Source organism: Thamnophis elegans, chromosome 3, assembly GCF_009769535.1.
Source record: "Thamnophis elegans isolate rThaEle1 chromosome 3, rThaEle1.pri, whole genome shotgun sequence".
Taxonomy (NCBI): Eukaryota; Metazoa; Chordata; class Lepidosauria; order Squamata; family Colubridae; genus Thamnophis; species Thamnophis elegans.
Genome location: NC_045543.1, coordinates 138721563 through 138745438, shown reverse-complemented (window position 1 = coordinate 138745438; position 23876 = coordinate 138721563). Strand labels below are relative to the sequence as shown.

At 42.8% G+C, this 23876-nt stretch overlaps 1 protein-coding gene across 1 annotated transcript in view; it reads right to left on the bottom strand.

Annotated features, from left to right (window-relative positions):
* Positions 1–1311: 1311 nt before the first annotated feature.
* The window catches only part of LOC116506258 (unconventional myosin-Vb-like), a 276128-nt gene continuing 253563 nt past the window's right edge, over positions 1312–23876 (bottom strand). The window contains 8 exon segments of the mRNA XM_032213906.1: positions 1312–1317; positions 1773–1798; positions 1801–1909; positions 3906–4025; positions 6932–7077; positions 9668–9752; positions 14653–14889; positions 20329–20568. Of these exon segments, the coding sequence (XP_032069797.1) occupies positions 1312–1317; positions 1773–1798; positions 1801–1909; positions 3906–4025; positions 6932–7077; positions 9668–9752; positions 14653–14889; positions 20329–20568 (969 nt within the window).

The window sequence follows — 23876 nt, the reverse complement described above, 5'->3', positions numbered from 1 at the left end:
CCAGCCCAGATCCACTGTGCATGCACATGCGCCTCCCGGTGGCCCGCTTGTCTCCGGGTCTGCTGCAAGATGTGGCACATGTGAAGAACACGCTTGCACATGCACGGGGGTAAGGCGCATGCACAGGGGGCACTCGCATTGCATTTGGGGGGTTGCACGCATGCACGGTGCTCCCACCCACGTTCTGGGCATGCACTGACTTGGGAGCCAGAACAGTGTGCAGGGGCAATGTGTGAGCCCCCCTCCCCCCCGTGCCCCATTTTGGGATTGGAAAGCCTCCTGAACCAACCTGGAAGCCAAAAATGGGTGAGGGGGGAGGCACGGGCATGTGCAGGGGATGCACACACACGCACATGGGGTGGAGTGCATGTGCAGGAGTGCTTGCATTGCATTTTGGGGTTTGCGTGCATGTGCTTGCACTGTGGGCACTTGGCACCAAAAAGGTTAACCATCACTGATGTAAGGGATAACCAGGCTCAGCCTGAGGGAGGGGTTTAGTCCCTCTGCATGCAAGCAAGAGATCTAAGTCCAGTCCACCTTGAATGTCTCTCTTATCTCCTGCTCATTTCCCTTGACTGTTAGTTGGTCGGATTCTTGTAGAGAGCTTGCAATAAATCTTTATATCCATTTGAACTGCCTGAATCCCCTGATTTCCCAGTGCTTGACATTAGATCCTTAAAGGATTTTCTTTAATCATTCTGAATTTGATTTTCAAAACATTTTTGAACCAGGGTGCAAAACTCACTGTTCCTCTAAAAGTATATTAACACTTTCTAAGGGTCCTTTAGGGGTAGACCTTGACTTATGACCAGAACTTGCTAAACAAGGTAGTTCTTAAGTGAGTTGCACCAAATTTTTTGGCGTGGTTTTGCCAAGTGAATTGCTTTAGATGTTAAGTGAATTACATGATTGTTAAACAAATCTGGCTTCCTCCATTGACTTTGCTTTTCAGAAGCCACGTGGGAAGGTCGGCAAAGGCGATCACGTGACCTTGGGATGCCACAACTGTCATAAACACATGCCAGTTGTCAAGCACCGAATTTTTTCTCACGTGACCATGGGTCGTAAGTGTGAGAACTAGTTATCAGTCACTTTTTTCATCACCACTGTAACTTCAAACGATTGCTAAACAAATGGTTGTAAGTCAAGGTTGCCTTTATTAATATTTACAACCTCAACTCACTAAGGAAAATAAATAATTAAAATGTCAGCTGTTGTGGGTACTTATCCCCAATTGCTCTCCTTCCATAATAACTACGGGTGATATTATGAATTCTCTCTCCTTCCACTCAGACAACCTTAGAAGGGAATTCAGGACTAGGGAGAACATGTTGAAATGTCAGAACAAAGCAAAGTTTCATTTCCTTTAATTTTTAGACGCATTCTTAAATATAGGATGGGGTGTTCTTTCACTACAACATGTGGTTCAATCTGTAAACCCAGAAGCAGTGAGTTCGGTGATTGCATGTTTCGTGTGCGCCTGCGCCTGATGTGCAATGCGTGTGTCTGCAACATTACCAAAATGTATTTTCCATGTTACTTCTTGGGGAGTAACACATCTGAGGCACGACAATCCGCTTTGCTGCGCTAATCAGCTGAGAGGATTACAGGTAAGTAAAACGCAAGCACGGTTGGGCAGGCCAATCTGATTGTCGGAGCTATTAGTTAGCCCAAACAGATCCGAACCGGCTGAATCTCACCCTTGCCCACAATACACATTTTAATTTTTTCCAGACATGCCAATGATAAGTCAAAATCAATTCTGGCTTTACCTGAGATTTCTGGCTTTCGGTATCTTTCTTTCCAGCTGAGTCTTCAATTTTCTTCTCTCCTGTTCAAGTTCCCGCACTCTCTTCTGAAGTTTTAGGAAGAGGCTCATGTCCATGGCTGCCTTCTCCAAGCCAATTTCCTAAGGAGGAATAGGAATAGCTAACCATAGGAAAGAGGGTAAAGCGACAGAGAAGACACCAGCTCTCTGGAAGCTTGGGAAATGTAGTTACTCTACTGAGAATCATTGAGAAGCACCTACAAATAAGCAGAACTCATTTGAGAAGAATATGAACTTCTGTTCTCTTTTGCAAAATGGGACTTGGAGTAAGAATAGTTGTGTATCTTTGAAGAGACAGTTTATATGTATCTAGATAGTTCAATTCTTTTCGGCTAAACAGTCCAAATGCACCTTTCTCCAAACGAATTAAACAGGTGATTAGGACAGCATTTCCAATATGGGGAAGTCTTCCATACCTGTTTGTATCCTCTATAACAGGGCTGTCAAATTCCTGGTCGGCGGCCCAGATGCGTCACATGCTGGCTGGGGAATTCTGTGGTTTGAAGTCCGGACATCTTCAAGTTGCCAAGGTTGAGAAACACTGTCTTATACCATAGTTGCGAAGGTTGGAAAACAAAAATCTAGTGCAAGGGGCCAAACTGGATTGGCTAAGGAATTCTGGGAGTTAAAGCCCACTAGTGTTAAAGTTTGGAGCCTCCTGGTTTAGTGGGTCCCACGAAGAATGTCTTTTCTGCTGTGGCATCCACCTTTTGGCACATCAGTTCCCGATCAAACTTGCCCCAGTCCAGCTGGGCTTTCATAAAGCATTAAAAGTAGCTTTGCTATCAATCCTGGGGCCTCGATAGTGTGGCTGAACCTGCTTTTTGTTTGTATTGATTTTGAAGTGATTATTCTTGGGTGTCATTTTTGCACCACATTATGTTATTTATGTTTTTAATTATTGGTTATGCTTTCATTGCGTTTTAAAACAAGGTTGTATGTGAGACGAGTGGCCATATTAAATTAATTAAGTGGGTGGGAAATGGATTCTCTAAGCAACCGCAAGGCAGAATTTCACAGTTTCAAGGCCAGGTTTGACAAGAGAACCAAAACATGGAGGAACTCTTTAAGTAATTTTAACTCACACAAGCTTCCTGCGTGCAACTTCAACTGTAGAAGCTTTTTAAAAGCTCTAAGATATATTGGAATTTGACACTTGAATGCCTTGTGTGCAAACATTGCAAGAAAAGAACCTATAACTCTTTGGAAAAGCGAAGCTATGTAAAATATCCCGAGCAAACGCTGGCCTTTCTTTTAAAAGCATTATGGCTTATTGTGCTCTATGTACGGCCTTAAATCTCTAGGAAAAGCATTCGTTTAAAGAAGCAATCCTGCATAATTGTCTAATTAAAAACAAAACAAAACCAGGAGGAAGGTTTCTCTCAATGCAAAGCTGAGGTTGCAACGCTTGCTGCGCCAGTATTTTATCTTCTGTTCAATTGAAAAGCTTAATAACGGCCCTTTTAAATCGTCATAGTTGGTTCAAATTAGATTTCTTCACCTTTCCATCTTAACCGTTGGGTGAGAAATGGGAGGGCTTGTAGTTCAGCAGATAAGAGGTCACCAGAGATAACATGGATGGCAAACACATTTATTTTACCTCTGCAGAAGGAATTTTGTTTTATTTCTAACTAGCTGATAACCTGGCGTAGCCCGGGTATGTATTTATCCCAATTCTGTATTAGAGGGAGCCCCCTTGTGGAGTACTGTGAAGCCGTTACCATGGCAATACCCCTGTGCTGCACAGTAGAAGCCATTTTAAGGCACAACAGGCTGTATCTTAACAGAACTTGTATCCAAAATGCACACTATCACTGTCAAAAGTACTGTGACTTGGCACTATCGATATAATTAAGTCCTTTTCATTTCAGCAGCCCAGGCGTTCCTGAGTTACACTGGAACACACACCATGGACACACACACTGAGGGGTGTTAAGGGTGTCTTACCCCCACAGTATTTGTTTCCAGAGAGTAAGTCATCTGTGTACCACGTTTGGTTGAAATTGCTCGAGGCGTTCCAGAGTTATGCTGGAACATAAACACACACACGGCCCTTTTTATATTTCCAATTTCATACCTCTATTTGTTGTATTGCATCTTCCGTATCTCCTATCTCAGATGTAGAAATGGATGGGTAGTTGGAATCCGATTCCAAGCTGCTTTGGTTTGAGGGGTTTCTTCTGTGTCCTGGGCTTTGCTATCCAAAGGGGAAAACAAAGGTGTTAGATGGACTCAGAACTCAGACAGACCAATTAGTACTGTAACACAGATTGGTTTTAAAAATGAGACACAGACATTTTATGAATGAATAAATCTGTGTGCTGGGAATACAGGTAGTCGTCGACTTACAACAGTTCGTTTAGTGACCGTTCAAAGTTACAACAGCACTGAAAAAAGTGACATAACTATTTTTCAGTTATGACCTTTACAGCATCCCCAATGATCAAAATTCAGATACTTAGCTACTGACTCATATTTATGACGGCTGAAGTGTCCCGTGGTCATATGATCCCTTTTGGCAACCTTTTTCATAAGCAAAGTCAATGAGGAATCCAGAGTCACTTAACAACTGGGTTACTAACTTATCAACTGCAGTGATTCACTTAACAACTGTGACAGGAAAGGTCACAAAATGGGGCAAAACTCACTTGAGAAATCTCACTTAACAGCATAAAAGTTGGGTTCAATTGTGGTCATAAGTCGAGGATACTGCGACTTGACAATTATGCACCTGTCCTGTCATAAACTCACCTCCTTCAGACAATGACATCTGTTTTGGTGTACTATTTTGATTGTGGAAAAGGACAGTATATATTTCCAAGTTAAAATGATTCTCTACAGTTACCGTATTTTTCAGAGTATAAGACGCACCTTTCTCCCTCAAAAAAGAGGCTGAAAATCTGGGTGCGACTTATACACTGAATACAGCATTTTTGGCCTCCTGAAACCCCGCCCCCTTCAACAAAACAGCAGTGCATAGCTTTTAGGAGGCTTTCAGAGTGCTCCTGGGGGCTGGGGAGGGCAGAAATGAGCGAAAAATGGTCTGGTTTTTGCTCAATTTTGCCCCCCCCCCAGCTTCCAGGAGCACTCTATAAGCTTCCTAAAGGCTATTCATGACTTTAAAAAAACCGGGCCATTTTTGGAAGGTTTGCAGATTGCAAAAACTTTTTCAAAAAATTTGCCTCTGCAAAACTTTGGTGCATCTTATACTCTGGTGCGTCTTATACTCTGAAAAATATGGTATATCTTGAGTATATGTATGGTGGATATATTCATGCACCAACCATCCATAACCAGGTAGCCCTTAGACCTTGGATGATCTTTGTCTACTCAAGGCCCGCTGTTATCTGGATGTCAACTGGGTCTCTTCCCAATTGTGGGATCCTTGCCTTCTGCTCAGGGGCTCCAGTCTTAGCTGCACCATTAAAATTCCCTGAAAACAGAGAACCCAGAGAAATCCTGGACCAGCAAAAAAGATGCAATTTGGAGGTTGGGTATTATCAGCTGTCAGCTGATACATCGGGTGCAAGAAAAACAATTGTCCAGTTGATCTCTCTTGAGATTGCGACCGTTTCTACTTAGACATAATGGCAGGAGTTCTTTTTTATTTTATTTTAGGAGACAACATTGTTAACATTGCGGTAGGCTGATGAGAAGTCACTTGGCTAATGCACAAAACCCACATCAGAGGACACGTTGACACTTGTATTCCACATGGGCCTCCTATCATCATCCAAGCATCACGGCAGATGAAACTGTGACCAAGGAAGTCCCCAGTGATAGAGTGTCAGGCATTAAGATGCTTAATTTACTATATCTAGAAGATGGTTCAAATGTATTTATAGCAGCAGAGGATAAAGGCATGAAGCCTCTTGTCTACACACCGCTCATATTCCTCACGTAGGCTGTGGCTGTAATTAAAATCTAAATTAGAGCTCAGCTGAAATGACCTTTTAAAATTCTTCACCGAATTTGGAAGCAGAGACTTTGGGCAGATAATTTCTATGAATCTACCCAGAAAAAAGCTGTCTTAAGAATCGTTTAAAGGAATGAAGCCACCTTACCACCACCATGCAGAAGGGGGGAAAAGTCAAATCAAACTGGCAAAGGATTTTCTTGACGCTTTTGAATGGAGACAGTAGCACATGGATGAGAAGAAGGAGCTGCTGGTCTGGCTATTGAATCCGAACAGGGGATCACCAGATGTTTGCTAAAGCACTTGGTGGTCTCCAAAGGGAAAGTGGAAGACCAAATACTGTAAGTCAGGGTAAAGGCCATGAGTGCCATGGTGATGTCTCACCATGAGAAGATGGTCAAGAGTGGCCTTGCAGTTCAGCTGTGCTGTCACAAGGGCATATGAACTGCCTTGGCTGATGGCCAGGACTCTTGTGGGCAGATGAAATCAACATTTTGATTAGCTGAACCAATCAAACCAAGATGAAGGCAGCATTTTGAGTTGCCAGTCCACAGCTGTTAAGGTTAGATCATATGGGTATGTCTAGTTTGATGAAAAGAAGGACTAGGGGGACATGATAGCAGTCTTCCAATGTCTCAGGGGTTGCCACAAAGAAGAGGGAGTCAAACTATTCTCCAGGGCACCTGAGAGTAGAACAAGAAGCAATGGGTGGAAACTAATCAAGGAGAGAAGCAACTTAGAACTGAGGAGAAATTTTCTGACAGTCAGAACAATTAATCAGTGGAACAGAAGTTGCCTCCAGAAGTTGTGAATGCCCCAACACTGGAAGTCTTAAGATGTTGGATAGCCATTTGTCTGAAACTGTATAGGGTTTCCTGCCTAGGCAGCGGGTTGGATTAGAAGACCTCCAAGGTCCCTTCCAACTCTGCTATTGTATATTGTATATAAAGCAGGAGTGTCCAGCAGCCAGCAGAGCTGGCAGCAGAATCGGACAGTGAGGCGTGTGGGGAGGAACATGGGCCAGTCCTGGAGTCTAGGGAAGGCTTGGACGAGGGCTCTGCGTCGGAGGCAGAGATGGGCCAGGGCTGTCTTACAGTTTTCAGTTGACAGTGAGCTTACCCAAGATAACAGAATACTATCTATAGGCATCTCATTATGACATTAAGGTAAAAGTACTTTCCCATTACCTTGATGAGAGTCATCTCATCACTCATATTCTCGAATCGCTGCTCCAGCCTGGAATATTCCTGCACAAGGTTCTGGTAACGGGCTCTCTCCTCATCAAGCTCCTTCTTCATCAGGTTTTCTTCAACTGCATTTTTGGCAAATTCATCTTATAAAAAAATAAGGAAGAATTTTGAAGGGCACTGAAATCAGTGAATTACCCTCTCGGATATGGAGAGTAACCTGTGGATTTAGCTTTTAACCAGACAGCATGTATACTGGTAATGCTCACTGCAATCCAGTGAGTTCCTCAAATCGTACAAAATTGATTACATATATGCTTCCATCATACGTGTACCACAGTATTTAGTGTTCCTTCTATATAAGTTTATTACTGTTATCCATATGCTGCATGCCATACGCTAAATAAAATAACTCCAGAATGGAAATAAACTAGTTAGTGCTCTTAAAATGAACCTTCTGTCAGCTTATATTCTTAGGCACAGGGTCTACTTTGCTAACATTATAAATAACTTAGAACGGGGGTCCCCAACCCCAGGCCGTGGCCTGTTTGAAACCGGGCCAAGGGAGAGATGGGCAAGAGCTCCTCCACTTGCGTGAATGGCGGGCATGCGCTCGTGCACATGGAGCTCCACTTTTCAGAGTGGAGAGTGCTTGCACTCTCCGTGCAAAGCTCCACGTGCATGAGTGGAGGGTGCTTGCACTCCCACGTGAAACTCTATTCGCACAAATGGAGCTTCATCCGCAAGCAGGAGCACCTTGTTTGTTTGTTTGTTTATTATTTATTTATTTATTTATTTGTCTTGTATGCCGCCCACCCGGAGGACTCCGGGTGGCTCACAAAAGACAAGGGAGAGAGGGGAACGAGACAAAGACAACATATTAAAAACAAAACGAACATTCACAATTTCCGTGGAGGTAAATGCTTCTCAGCTCCCCCCAGCCTGCTGGAACATCCAGGACTTGGTGGCTTTGCGGAAGGCCGGGAGGAAGTAAGGGTCCGGATCTCAACAGGGAGCTCGTTCCAGTGGGCCGGAGCTGCAACAGAGAAGGCTCTCCCTCGGGAAGTTGCCAGCCGACATTGGCTGACAGATGGAATCCGGAGGAGACCCAACCTGTGAGATCTAATTGGTCTGAGAGAGGTAATCGGCAGGAGGCGTCTCTCAGGTACCCAGGTCCGATGCCATGTAGGGCTTTATAGGTAGCAACCAGCACCTTGAAGCGGATTCGGAGACTAATAGATAGCCAGTGCACCTTCCACTTATGCTAGTGGCACTTTACATGTGAGGGCGCAAGCACCTTCCGCTCAAGTGTGAAGCTCCATTCATGCTAATGGCATGCGTGCTTGCTGCTGACACAAATGAAGGTGTGCATATGTGCGTATGCGCCTGCCACTCACACACACACACCCTGCCGGGCCAGGCTGCCAAGCTGGAAAGGTTGAGGACTCCTGATATTAGAACATTTATAGCCCACCCGAGTCACTTTATTGGTAAAATGGGTGGCCTATAAATTTAATAAATAACTATGCTCCAGAGCCTCTTCACCAACAGAGCAGTAACCTATAATCAGAACTATTAAAAAATAGTCCAACAAAGACTTTTAAGAGGCCAGTTAATTAGGTACACTTTTTAATGTGGTCATTTTTCAATTACCCTGTTTAAAAAAAAGGAAGAGGCCATCTTTGTTCAGTATTATTGATTTTCGCATTGTATAAATTACCTCTAAAGTAGAAAGGAACACTTCCACATCCTTCCCCTACAATGGACAAATTAACTGCAAAGTTCAACTAATATTGATTTGGTCAGTTGAGTTAATTGATGTCTAAATGAAGCCTCTTTTCTTCTAGCCAATTTTCAGACTACAATGCTTCAATAAAGCAACATCAAATGCTTACATTTCAGACTCGTTTTGGTTTTTCACTTTTCTCTCTTTTCACTTTTCACTTTTAACGTTTAACTTGGTTTTGTGTTAAACTGATACTGTACTGGGTTGTCCCCATATTTCCTGAATAGGCTGAAGGCATTCGGGTTTGAACATTGCTGTTTTTAAAAACACCTGCCGACTTTCCAAGGTAGTTTCAAGACAAAGGATCTGTTGCAGGGGTTCGGAGGGGTACGGGAGAACCTCTGGCTAAGATTCTGTGCAGTTTGGAAAACACCCAAATTCCACTACTGGCTGGCCCTGCCCACCCCACCCCACCGCTTCCAGGAGTCCCCGTTTTGGATGCAATTAAGTGCAGGGTACACACGGAGGCTTGGGGGGGGGGCAAAAACAGGCGGACCAGAAGTTTGAGAAGGCTGGGAACGTGCCTGTTTCTGGCCTCCAGAGGGTCTCTGGAGCCCAGGGAGGGCAAACATGCCCCCCTGCCATGGTGCAGGAGGCCAACTAGGCCATGCCCACCATGACCACGCCCACCCAGCAACCAGGCAGAGAACCTTGCTAAAATGTTTGAAGCCCACTCCTGATCTGTTTGGACATTTCATTCCATAAGATTCCCTCCCCAGGACTCCAGTGATTAAATCAGTTTATAGTTACAATCATCCACCTTCAACGGAAAAATTTCAAGCAATACGTTTCAGACAGAGAAAAAGACAACCTGTATGAAATTTACTACAATGATAATTATTTACAGTGGAGCCAAGGAGAAAGGACTCATAAACACATATTGGGGGAAAAACACAAACCCTTTTGTTTATTTATCAGTATGAATAAAGCCATCTGCTCCTTCTGCCTACCTTCTGACTGGCCCAATATCTTGTTGTTCAGTGCCTCTTTTTCTTCCTTCAGAAGGACATTTTCTTCTTCTAAGTCGGATATCCTCTGAGGAGAATACAAAGAAACCAAGTTAACATCCACAATGTTGGCCAATTGGAGGCCACGGTACGCTGCAGACAGATTCTGTGTTTCCCCTTGGCTGGCTTTTGTAGCAAAACCGGTTATTTCCTCCTTCCTTTATTAAAACAACGATAGTTGCTGCTCTGTGGGTATGCCAGTCTGTTGTTTTCAGTGATACGTTAAAGTGGAACGCAACACAAAATCAGCAAATGTTGATAGTGCAGGTACTACCATCAACAAGTATAATTACTCTCAAGAAGAATTACAAGAGTTCATTTAAAGACTGCTGAAAGTTACATTGGCACTGAAAAAAGTGACTTATTTTTTCACACTGATGACTGGCCACTGAAGTATCCTCACAGTCATGCGATCAAATTTCGGAAGCTTGGCAACTGACACATATTTATGATGGTTGCAGTGTGTTATGGACCGCAATGGAGCGGGCAGCAGATTCGGACAGTGAGGAGGTTGGGGAGGAACATGGGCCAGTCCTGGAGTCTGGGGAAGGCTCTGTGTCGGAGGCAGAGAGGGGGCCAGGGCCATCCGACAGTTATCAGCTGCCTTGGAGTCAGATATTAGTGAGGCAGACGAACAGCTGGAGCCTGTTCCCAGTGTGCGCAGAGTTGCCAGACGAAGGGAACAGCTAAGGAACAGGGGTCGACTTGGGAGTAAGGCCACAGGTGGACGATGAATGGCCCCACCCATAGGGAATAAAAGAGGAGCAAAAGGGGAGTGGAGTTTGCAGGAGACAATTAGTTCGCTTAATCGGTTCGTGACTCTCCGAGACTCCTTGCCAAGTTTTGCAGATATTGGCCTGGCAGCTTTCCAAGCCAGATAAGGTCTGTGACTGTAAATCCTCCTTGAAAGATGTTGCTGGATGTGAATGAGAGTAATTCCCAGTAAATTAATAAAAGGATATTTTTCATTGGGACAAGGAGTTTGCTTCATGCTCTTGGAAAGCCTCAGTCAGAACAGTGTGTCCCGGGATCAAGTGATCACCTGTGTGACCTTCTGACAAGCCAATGGACAAGCCAGATTCACTTAACAGTCGTTTTACTAACTTAGCAACTGCAGTGATTCACTTAACAACTGTGGCAAGAAAGGTCATAAAATGGGGCAAAATTCACTTAACAAATGTTTTGCTTAGCAACAGAAATGTTGGGTTCAGTTGTGGTCATGAGTCACAAGTTAAAGCTTATTAGAAGACTCAAGGCTAAAGCATATAAAGAACAGTTTCTGGAACTGAGTATGTACTGAGTATGTATAGTCTGATGAAAAGAAGGACTAGGGGAGACATGATAGCAGCGTTCCAATATCTCAGGGGCTGCCACAAAGAAGAGGGAATCAAACTATTCTCCAAAGCACCTGAGGGCAGGACAAGAAGCAATGGATGGAAACTAATCAAGGAGAGAAGCACTTAGAACTAGGAGACATTTCCTGACAGTTAGAACCATTAACCAGTGGAACAGAAGTTGCCTCCAGAAGTTGTGGGTGCTCCAACACTGGAAGAGTTCAAGTAGAGATTGAACAACCATTTGTCTGAAGTGATGTAGGTTTCCTACCTAAGCAGGGGGTTGGACTAGAAGACCTCCAAGGTCCCTTCTAACTCTGTCGTTCTATTTGTATTATATGTATCTAAACCTATGTTTGAGATAGTGAGATGTTGTAATTAAATTCCAAGAGATCATGTAATTAAATCATGTAATTAAATTCCAAGAGAGCCGAGGTGGCGCAGTGGTTAGGGTGCAGTACTGCAGGCCACTTCAGCTGACTGTTATCTGCATTTCAGCAGTTCTAATCTCACCGGCTCAAGGTTGACTCAGACTTCCATCCTTCCGAGGTGGGGGAAATGAGGACCCAGACTGTGGGGGGCGATATGCTGACTCTGTAAACCGCTTAGAGAGGGCTGAAAGCCCTAAGAAGCAGTATATAAGTCTAACTGCTATTGCTATTGTCCTAGAATTAGGACAGAGATAGATTAGCTAGTTGGATAGTTTATTGTCCTAGAGTTACAGTGATAGATTAGCTGATCTTTGGTAAAACCTATCCACAGCTATTAATGAAAAGGTCAATAGTTGTGGAACATTTTCATAAAGATCAACCAACCTGTATTCTAGAACAACATGATGGCAACTTTAGAGCAACATTCTGTGTCATAAGGTTTAAAAGTTTTTTAAAAATCTTTTTTCCTTGTATACAATATAATGCATTTTACTTTGTTCATACAACAAAACTGTAACCACATATTTCAAGTTTTCCTTGGCATATGAGTCAATGAGGGGGAAGATTTACTCATGGCAGAAAGATTTAAAATTGTTACATTGATAAACTATTAATACACCCCATCAGCTACAAGATGAATTCATTATAGTTTACCAGATGAGCTATTCATCTCTCATTTTCACTCAAAATGGGCAGTCAGGCAGGGGGAAAAAATGAAAGTTAGTAAAAGAAATATAATTAATTTTTAAAAGGACGTGAAAAGCATAATGAAGCATACATCAAACAAAACGCCATCATAAACATTGCGGTTGTTTAGAAATAGCAACGCACGTCACACGCAGGCACATTTAATGAAGACTTCTGTGCAACTCAAAAGCCTGCATACCTTCAAATCTTCTTTCTTCAAATATCCTCCCTATTTTTTTTTCTTCTCAGGAATAATTGCTGCTTAGGATTACAAACTTTCTGAGAATCAGCCCTACCTTCTCTACGAAGCCAACCATCCTCGATGCAAAACAGCATGAATCATTTATCATCTTTGAGGGTTATCTTTCCATCACATTATTTCAAGTCTCTCCACCAACCAGAAAATATAATGGCGCTGGTTTATCCCAAAGGTGCTTTTTCAAGAGGCAACTGGACGTTCTGGTTTTTCCTTGAAGATGTTTCGCTTCTCATCCAAAATGGTTCTTCGGCTCTGAAATTCCCAGAAATTCAAATCTGAAACAGAGCTGAAGAAGCTTCTTGGATGAGAAGCAAAATCTTCAAGGAAAAATCAAAAGTCCAGTTGCTTTTGGGAAAAAAAACACCTTTGGGACAACCATGACCTGGATGACTGAGAATCTCCATAGACACAGATTTTAGGATATTGTTAATGCTGGTCTGGGGTAAATACAGAATCTTGAAAATTTTAAGACTGAATTCCCAAACTCAGAGTGAGTCTTACCAAGGCATTATAAAGTGGCATTAGCACTTCACGAGATCTTGATTCTATCCCTCTGTTTATACAGCCTGGAACTCTCTGAGCTTGGTTGTTTTCTTGCAGACGTTTCATTACCAAATTAGGTAACCTCATCAGGACTAGCACTGATGAGGTTACCTAGTTAGGGTAACGAAACGTCTGCAAGAAAACAACCAAGCTCAGAGAGTTTGAGTTTGAGTTTATTGGTCTTGTATGCCGCCCACTCCCGAAGGACTCTGGGCGGCTTACAATAAGAGCCGAGGTGGTGCAGTGGTTAGGGTGCAGTACTGCAGGCCACTTCAGCTAACTGTTATCTGCAGTTCAGCGGTTCTAATCTCACCGGCTCAAGGTTGACTCAGCCTTCCATCCTTTCGAGGTGGGTGAAATGAGGACCCAGACTGTGGGGGCGATATGCTGACTCTGTAAACCGCTTAGAGAGGGCTGAAAGCCCTATGAAGCGGTATATAAGTCTAACTGCTATTGCTATTGCTATAAACAAGGGAAGGGGATAAATAAACAAAAACAACACTTTAAAATAGGCAACATTCACAGTTTCTGTGGGGCTGGATATTTCACAAGCCTGCTGTGCTATTTCACAGGCCTGCTGGAGCAGCCAGGACTTGGTGGCTTTGCGGAAGGCCGGGAGAGTAGTAAGGGTCCGGATCTCCACAGGGAGGTCGTTCCAAAGGGCTGGAGCTGCAACAGAGAAGGCTCTCCCCTGGGGAGTCGCCAGCCGACATTGGCTGGCAGATGGAATCCAGAGACCTAACCTGTGAGATCTAATCGGTCTATGGGAGGTAATCGGCAGGAAGCGGTCTCTCAGGAGAGCACCAAGGACCTCTAAGTGGCCCACTACAATTTGACTGCCCTAAATTGCTTTGGACAATTCATTTTAGTGCAAGCGATATTATTCCGTTACATGGGGATGCACAGGACCACAGGCTGACACTCCAAATTTTATTGTGCATAACAAAAACTGCAGCCCACTGAAGAATAAGTTTAATTTGGGGAAACTGCTACTCAGATTATCTGAGGATTTTGAGCAATTATCAAAAGAAGGCTTTTGTGCCTCCGTATCATAAAGTTTTGCGGTTGTTGTAAAAGTAGCAATTTAATGCATCTGTACAGTTGTCTAGTTTTTAATGTAGGTTCATACATTTTCCCTCACTTTTCTCAGCATGGGAACTCTGCCGAGGCACTTTATCAGTAATTACACATGACGTTAAAAGCAAGAAAATGGAAGGGAGGAAGCAGTGGGAAGAAACTTTCAGAATGAAAGAGGTTCAAGCTGCTTTGTAATGAATTACTCAATGTGCTAAAAAAACAGAAGGGAAAGGCGAAAGAAAACTCCCCGGGAAACAACAAAAGGAGAGCAGCTTTTTTAATGCCAGTGCACAGCTAGATGGCACCACCTTGATGATATTGGCTGATCTCAAAACAACATGAGATCCGGTGCTTGAAACAACATCAAAGTTGTTAGGCGCCAGGAAGGGAGACCACCAAGAAATTCCATTCTTAAGCTATTTAAAGTTAAACGCAATAGTTTAAACCCCCATTTATGACTTAGCTTGTATGGCATCCAAGTGAATGATGATTTCCCCCCTTCCCCCAATAAATCATGGTTAAATAAACCATGGCTTGTCCCTATTATGCCCACAGTCATTGATACAGAAGGCTTGCAACTCCTCGCAGAGGATTTACCTTTTGGAGCACCTGCTTCTCTTTGGCATACGTGTCTTCGACAATCTTCCGCTCCCCGTGAGCCTTCTCCAGGGCCAACCGGAGAGAATCGATTTCTTCCTGCAAGCTCACGAGCTGGTTCCTGTCTCCCTTCTTCTGCTGATGGCGTTCAAATTCCTTCTTCAGCTTTTCAATCTCTATGTAATGAGCAGAGGCTGCCGTGGAGAGCTGCTCACTGAGAGACTTGTGTTCTTTGTTCTGCAGAGGAAGGGGTAGCAGGAAAAGAGTGAACTCACCGCTCGCCACTTCAGAGAATCAAATTAAATTGTAAAATTAAATGGTAAAGGCTGCCGTTTTAAAAATAACTAGACCCGCCGCGCCCTGTTGATATGTTTCAGAGGTATTTCCGTACCTAAACAGGGAAACAGAATGAACATGAGTGATCAAAAAAAGCAGGGGGGGGGGCAGGAGTGACTTCCAACTTCCTGCTGGCTTCCCCAGTGAGTTTTCTTGTGGGAATCTGGCAGGGAGCATCAGAAATCTCCTTTCCTCCCCTTTCCAGCACCAGGTAAGTATGCTGGATTGGGGAAGCTGCTGCAGGATTGGAGAAGGAACAAGGGATTGCGTGAATGGCTTGGAAACTGTCATGGAATGTTGAAAATAAAAACCACATGATCGCAGCAGTAGCCTAGCAGCTAGTAGCACTGAATCACCCACAAGTTCCCCATCGTTTATTCCCTTGGAATTATGGTCCTGGATTTTGAACATATTCTATGAGGTACCTTGATTCAAAAACTGTTGCCCTATAGTGCACTATTTCTCCCAGTTAGGGTCATGACAACGAGAGTTTTAGTAGTATATAGATAGACTGCTTGTGTCAGTTTCCAAAGTTAACCATTACCCTCCAATTTTCACAATACAGTGAAATTGTAATGCAGTTATAATTTCCAGAAATATTCATATTACCCTGTTCCAATTACATTAATTAAGAATTTTATGGTAAAACATACATTAAATTTACCTTATAGAGCTAACATGATGCACATTTTAATGGATGAAGTATATTAGAAATATACGAACTCTAGTTCTTGAATGATTATGTCATGATAGAAGTATTTATCACAAAGTTACTAAAAAAAAACCGCACACTGAAATTGCAATTTAAAGACTTTTCTCTGTTGCATTAACCAATCAATTATGGTTTGGAAAGTTCTTAAGGTAAGAAAGTTTTTGTTTACAAATTGTTAGTTTGTTTCCAAAGTTAAAATACACAAAAAAACCCAAAACACCTAATGAACATCGGATTTGATTTGATTTGATTTATTAGTTTGTATGCCGCCCTATTCCCGAGAGACTCAGGGCGGCTAACAATCAAAAAGGGAGGGGGGTACAGAATAAAATAAAAAGACAAACACATTTAAAAAACCACAACAGTCATAACCTCGGATGGGGCTGGAAAATTCAACAGCCCCAAGCCTGCCAGCACAGCCAGGTCTTAAGTGCTTTGCGGAAAGCCGGAAGGGTGGTGAGGGTCTGGATATCAACGGGGAGATCGGATACTAATACCATAAAAAGCTTAATTTTACCTCCACACTGAAGGAGAACAGGACGAAGCAAATAGGAAAGATGTTTTTACACTAGTTTGCATACCAAAAGCTTTGCAGATGCTTGTGTACCGCAGATTGTGTGACTGCCAGCAGTGAGAACGCAATGGCAATCTGGAGATGTCAACAGAAGCACACATTCTAAATCCTGACTGGTCCTCCACCATGGCCTCAAACTGCTGATGACTGTAGCAAGAGTAGGTTCCGGCAGGCACTACCGCCATTTTGCTCATGGGCGTGCTGTGCGCGTGCTTGATGTGTGCTGCATGCACATGCGCAGTACAATAAAAATTGCTCTGCACATGTGCAGAAGCAAAAAACAAGATGGTGGGATCTACAGCACTGCCCAGAGAACTGGTTCGGGGGTGTGGCATGCCTGGGTTGCCAAACCACTACCGGTTCAGTCGAACCGATCCAAACCTGTAGGAACCACGGGACTGTAGTTGATATTGTTACTTTATCTTTCTTCTACCGTGTTTCCCCGAAAATACAACCTGTCCTGAAACTAATGTCTTGCCACATTTTTTGCGTGGGCAAAAATAAGCCCACCTCCGAAAATAAGCTCCCTGGACACACACACCCCTCTGGCCAGGCAGAGCACTGCTCACCGACCTAGCGGTATCCCAAAGGCACCAAGCCACAGGACCCGGAGGGAAAGGCACTCATGTTGCTTGGCACCTTCGGGATACCGCTAGGTTGGGGAGTGGTGTTCTGCCTGGCCAGAGGGGGAGTTGCCGGTGGCTGCTCCCTTGTGAGCGGGCTTCCCAAGAGCCGGCACAGCCTCAGGGCGAAGCAGCAATGAGGTGACCATGCTCACGAGCAGCCGCCCAGCAAACCCCCTCTCCAGCCAGGCAGAGCGCCATTCATTGACCTAGCATAACTTCTTCTCCGGCTTCCAAATTCCAAAACTTGGCTGCCGAGTCTTCCAGCAGCGGCCACTCTAGGAATACGCTCTATGGTTGTGGGCCGGCTGCCAGATAGAGAGTCTTCTGGACAGAGAGAGTTCCAGCAGCCAGCCCACAACCATAGAGCGCACTCCTAGAGCGGCCGCTGCTGGAAGACTCGGCAGCCGAGTTTTGGAGTTTGGAAGCCGGAGAAGAAATTATGCTCGGAGTGTGGCGGGATGGAACAGGCGCTCGCACAACCCCCTTCTCCAGCCAGGCAGAGCTCCATGCGCTGACCTAGGGGGTATCCCGAATGTGCCAAGCCTCAGGAGCTGGAGGGCGGGCAGAGCGCCACGTGGCTTGGCGCCTTAGGGATGCCCCCTAGGTCAGTGAATGGCGATCTGCTCGGCTGGAGACGGGGTTTGCCGGGCGGCTGCTCATGAGCGTGGTCACCTCATGGTTTTTCATCCCTGAGGCTATGCCCGGCTTTTCGGGAGCCAGTTCGCAAGGGAGAAGCTGCCCAACAACCCCAAAACAATAAGCCCCCCTTCTATAATAAGCCCAAGGCCATATTTCATGGGGCAAAAGAAAATAAGACCCTGTCTTATTTTCGGGGAAACAGGGTAAGACTTAATTCACTAAACTGGGGTGAGCAACTATTTTTCCCAGGGGCCGCGTGAGAAATTGGGACCGTTGTGGAGGCCAAACCAATAGGCCTATGAAGATGCGTAGGCCCACACGCATACATATATAAAACGTGGTGGTGGGGGAAGCAGTTGCCTTCAAAATAAAAGCGATGCCATTGTATTGCATGCTTGGTGTACACTTAATTCATATTTGATTTCTAATTTCCAATTGTCCTCACGTGGGCCAGACAGGGACAGTCTAAGGTCGGATATGGCCCAGAGGCTGTAAAATGCTCTGGTCTGCATTAAACAGTCTATGTTGAATTAGAATATCATTCCTGCTTCTGAAAGGCATATAAAAGTTTAGAAAGATTAATAGACATGCATTTCTAAATTAAAGTCCAAGTCAAAACGTTGCCCTAAATGAAACCGTCAGGTATACAGGCAGAGTTTAAAACAATCTTCGTAGAGGCTCTTTTCAAAGCAATGAAATGAAGGAAACAGAAACCTGGGAGAAAAATGTTCACTGGCGATGCCTCTGATACAAACTCTCTACCTCCACAAACCCATTTTTATCTTCTCAAATCTTTTTATATTGTGGAGTTCTCAGTTTGATTATTCACTTAAGAGATGTTTCATTACCCAACTAGATAACATCAGCAGCCAGCAAAACTCAAAGAGCACCAAGAATTCCAGAGTTCAACTATGAACTATGTGCATTCTCTTTGATTAAAAGCTATACTGGTATCATTACATTTTATAGGTTATTAATTTATAAGTTGGTTAACAGGCCACAGAATTTATTTCATAGGTGATATAAAAATAATATACCCTGCTTCCCCCAAAATAAGCCATGGGATAATAAACCCAATTGGGCTTTTGAGTGCATGCGCTAAAATAAGCCCTCCCCAAAAAACCACCCCCCAAATATTGCAACACAGCAGCAGCCATGAAGTGACCACACTCGCCGCCTCCTGCACCTCAAAAATAATAAGACCTCCCTGAAAATATGGCCAAGCGCTTATTTTGGGGGACAAAAGAAAATAAGTCCCTGTCTTATTTTCAGGGAAACACGGTACATGCATCCTCTTCTATTAAAAGCTATATTGGTATCATTTCATTTTATAACTTACTAATTTAAAGTTGGTTAACATAATTTATTTGATAGGTGATATAAAAATATATAATTATTCCCAAATATATTAGATGTGTAGCTATGTCTATACATCTACACAGGTGTGAAAGTAAACTATTCCATGCCATCACATTTATGACTTGTATGTTAATATAATACATTTCACTGATTTTATAACATTAGATATAACCTGGCATTGCCCGGGTATTTATTATATGGGGAAAATGTCCGGACCAAACGTAATTTCTAATTTTGGATTTTCCCCCTTACCAAAGGAAGTCCCCTTGTTGAATACTGTGAAGCCATTATCGTGGCAATTCCACTGTGCTGTAAAGTAGAAGCCATTTTAAGGCACAATAGGTTTCTTAACAGACATACACACCGAGGGATGTTAGGGGTATCTTACCCCCACAGTATTTGTTTCCAGACAGTAAATCATCTGTGTACCAAGTTTGGTTGAAATTGAAATCTATATATAGATTTTGGGAGCCAACCAAAATAAAAATCATACCAGTTTATGTCAAGAACCTGGAAGATAACTACCAAAAAAAGCAGACTAATTTTATAGCTATGAGAATATTTCTTAATTCTTTACAGAAATAAATCAGTGCATCTGTGCATGTCATTTGAAACTACTATAAGAATTAAACAAATGGTAAAGAGGCCTTTTAAATTTCTCAAAAAGGAAAACTCCAGGAATTCTGTGACGCTAGAAGTGAAAATCTAGACATTTTGATTCTGTACATGAAAAACCTTACAGACTCACATCGTAAGAATTCAAAATCTTTGAAGTCCTGTTCTTTGTAAAAATGCCCTCACAAGCAACTTTCTGCAGCTCATTTCCACCCTTAAAACAAACCCTTTATTAAAATGGTCCTTTGAAGTACTGAAAATATCAATGGAATAAGCAACAGAAAGTTTCTCCCAGATGACTGTGTTTTGGGATGAAACCATAGCAAACAAGCATCAGATGCTCAGGTCCCAAACTTGACATTGATGTGAGGTATCAGGCAAGAAGGTAAATTTAGAAGTTCAAACAAAGAAGGATTTCTCACAAATGTATTATTTAGTCTAAGACAGTCTCTGTGGTCATGTGGCCGGCATGATTAAACACCAAAAGCGCATGGAACACTGCTACTTTCCCACCAAAGGTGGTCCCTATTTTTCTACTTGCATTTTTACATGCTTTCGAACTGCTAGGTTGGCAGAATCTGGGACAAGGAACGGGCTCACTCTGTTACGCGGCGCTAGGGATTCGAACTGCCAAACTGCCAACCTTTTTAATTGACAAGCTAAGCGTCTTAGCCACTGAGCCACCACATTGTAGAGCTGGACAATATTCTGTGGATACAGAGGCAAACAAAATGGAGGCCACCACTAGCAAATAGTTCCAGAACACTGGGGAGACATGGGTTGACACAACAGAGCAAGACCGGGTGGGATTTTACCTGTTCATCTATCTTTCTCTGTAGTTGCACAACTTTGTTCTCCATGCCAATGTTGAGTCTCTTCAAGTGCTCGGCTGACCGGGCCTCGATCTTCAGAGCTTTCAGCTCTTGCTTGGCTTTCATGCGCCTGAAATAGCACTGGATCATCACAGCCGCACATCTGAACTTGGTGAAATTCTTCCGAGCCAGCCAAGCTCGAGTATATTTCTGGAGGACGATGGCCTTGTACTCCATAAGTATCTTAAAAGCGCATGAACACATAGCAACATACAGACAGGGAAGAAATATGGTAGCATACGTCAACGTTGCTGAACACCATCTAGGACATTCTAGTTCTCATTGATCATTCTCTAATGATAAATACGAATCTGGATTTTTTCAACAGAGCATAATCAAAAAGTGCTTAATGAAAAGTGTTTAGGGACTAGGGGAGACATGATAGCAGTGTTCCAATATCTCAGGGGTTGCCACAAAGAAGAGGAGTCAAACTATTCTCCAAGGCACCTGAGTATAGAAGAAGCAGCAATGGGTGGAAACTAATCAAGGAGAGAAGCAACTTAGAACTGAGGAGAAATTTCCTGACAGTTAGAACAATTAATCAGTGGAACAACTTGCCTCCAGAAGTTGTGAATGCTCCAACACTGGAAGTTTTTAAGAAGATATTGAATAGCCATTTGTCTGGAACGGTACAGAGTTTCCTGCCTAGGCAGGTGGTTGGACTAGAAGATCTCCAAGGTCTCTTCCAACTCTGCTATTGTATTGTATTGCTTATAATGACTCCCAATGTTTTCAGTGAGGGCCATCCTGATTAAGATTAAGACCACACCTCTAGAGGATATACAGCTTTTGAAAGTCTCAATTTTTGAGTATCAAAGGCATCAGAAAGTTGATATACAAGAGCTGTTCTTAATTTAGTGCTCTCTTGATGTCTTCCAACTTCCATAATCCCCCGCTTGTATTATACTGGTTATGAGAGTTGAAATTCAATACATCATGAACAGCACCACCGTGGGAAGAAAATTTCCCACCACAAAATTTCACAAGTGGTCCGTGGGAACAATTCAGGCATCTACTTAGAGAAGGTTGATGACCATCGTTCATCAGCAAGCAATGCTTTATTGTTTGGCCATCTGATCTTCTGCACTTGGTGATGAGGAAGAAATGGCACTGAAATATTATTTTTGACCTTAGGAGTCCATTCAGCTGTCTAAGAAGTCACCAAATCTCCAAATATTTGTAACATTCATTATGGTGCCTAGGTCAACATTACATCATCAACTTAAGCAGTGCTGGGATTCAGCCAGTTCTCACCACTTCGGGAGAACCGGTTGTTAACTTTCTGAGCAGTTTGGTGAACTGGTTGCTGGAAGAAATCATTAGGGCAGAGAATCGGTCGTTAAATTATTTGAATCCCACCATTGAACTTAAGGCTAGGAGGTTATAAAATGTGCAAAAATGGAAACAGGCCCATTACGGAGTTTCTCTGTCCCAGGATATTCCTGCTGCGAAGTATAAATTGGTGAATTAAATCACATATGAATATATTGGGTATTAAGTTTACAAGGACATCTTTGTGTTACTAGAACCCTGAGATCAATAAAATGGGGTATCAGATTAAAAAATGGCCCATAACTTGTAAGCCATATAAACACAAATCTGTATGAGAACCGGTTGTTAACTTTCTGAGCAGTTTGGTGAACTGGTTGCTGGAAGAAATCATTAGGGCAGAGAACGGTCGTTAAATTATTTGAATCCCACCATTGAACTTAAGGCTAGGAGGTTATAAAATGTGCAAAAATGGAAACAGGCACATTACCGAGTTTCTCTGTCCCAGGATATTCCTGCTGCGAAGTACAAATTGGTGAATTAAATCACATATGAATATGTATTGGGTATTAAGTTTGCAAGGACATCTTTGTGTTACTAGAACCCTGAGATCAATAAAACGGGTATCAGATTAAAAAATGGCCCATAACTTGTAAGCCATATAACACAAATCTGTATTTGGTTTGCCATAAGTCCAAAGTTTTAATATTCACTATATAAATCAACACACTCCATTTTAGCTAAACGTGCTTTGAAAATGTATTCTGAACAGTTCGTTTGTGGCTGAACATATCAAACCATTCCAAAAATAAGGTTAAATCCATACATCATCTTTACACTGACTACAGGTATGGATATTATATAGAAATATGGGTCAATGTTTCAGTTGTGCTACTATTAAAACAAGGAACCAGTAAGCAATTTAATCTATTAAAAATAGTCCAGTGATTTGTCTCGGTAGAACCGTGATCTATTTTTTCTACCATCTTCACATTACATTCAACTGGATCTGTTCCAATAAAGTAATTGTATTAAAATTAAGTGTGTGGTATTATTCACGCAACAGTTTCTAGCTCGACAGGAATATGAGGAATGCAAATGTACAATATTTGTGGCAATTGTGAACAGTGAATAGCCATTAACATGTACGCACTTCTGTAGTGGCCAAATGATCAAAAATTGATATAGCTCCAAAATGAATACTCAGCAGTTCATTATTATGTCCCTAAGCACAAAGGTGGGATAAAATCGAATAAACAATAGAATCCATACACTACTAAAAAGCAGCGGTTAAAATGTTAGTTTAAGACAGTGACCTTAGCAACTTTAAGACTTGTGTCCCAAAGGTGCTTTTTCAAAATGAAACTGGACTTTTTCTTTGTTTTCCCTTGGAAACATTTTGCTTTTCATCCAAGAAGCTTCTTCAGTTCTGAAGAACTAAAGTTCAAAAAGCGAAACATCTTCAAGGAAAAACAAGGAAAGTCCAGTTGCCTTTTGAAAAAGCACCTTTGGGACAATCATGGCCTTGGATGACTGAGAATGTCCATAGACATTTAAGATAGGGATGAAATTCAGCAGGTTCTGACAGGTTCTGGAGAATTGGTAGCAGAAATTTTGAATAGTTCAGAGAACCGGCCAATACCACCTCTGGCTGGCCCCAGAAGGGGGTGGGATTGAGATTTTGCAGTATCCTTCCCCTGCCATGCCCACCAAGCCACCCCCACAGAATCAGTAGTAAAAAAATTTGAATTTCACCACTGATTTAAAGCTTGTGGACTTCAACTTCTAGAATTCCCCAGCCAGCATGGCTGGCTAGGAAATTCTGGGAGTTGAAGCCCACAATTCTTAAAAGTTGCCAAGGTTAGACACCCTGGTTTAAGACTAATGACAATAGCAAAACTCAGGACATTCTGATAGCATCTCTCAGGCTCAGAAAGTGTGAAGTTTCTTCTCTCTAGCCTGATGTTAGATAATCTTTCCATTTTGCCCTGAAGTTTTCTCCGTGTGGCTTCATTAAGCTAGCCCTCTTAAGAACTGGAGAAAAATTGCCTCTGTCTGTGTAGCTTAAACATTGAAATATCTACAGTTTATGCTTCTGTACTCTGAAAGTGAGTCAAGTTCTGAGTCGGGGGGGGGGGGGGAACCATTTGGAGAGAAAAGACCTAGCTATAACAATCAAAAAATGTTGGCAAGATTAACCCCCACATAGAAAGAGTTAGTGA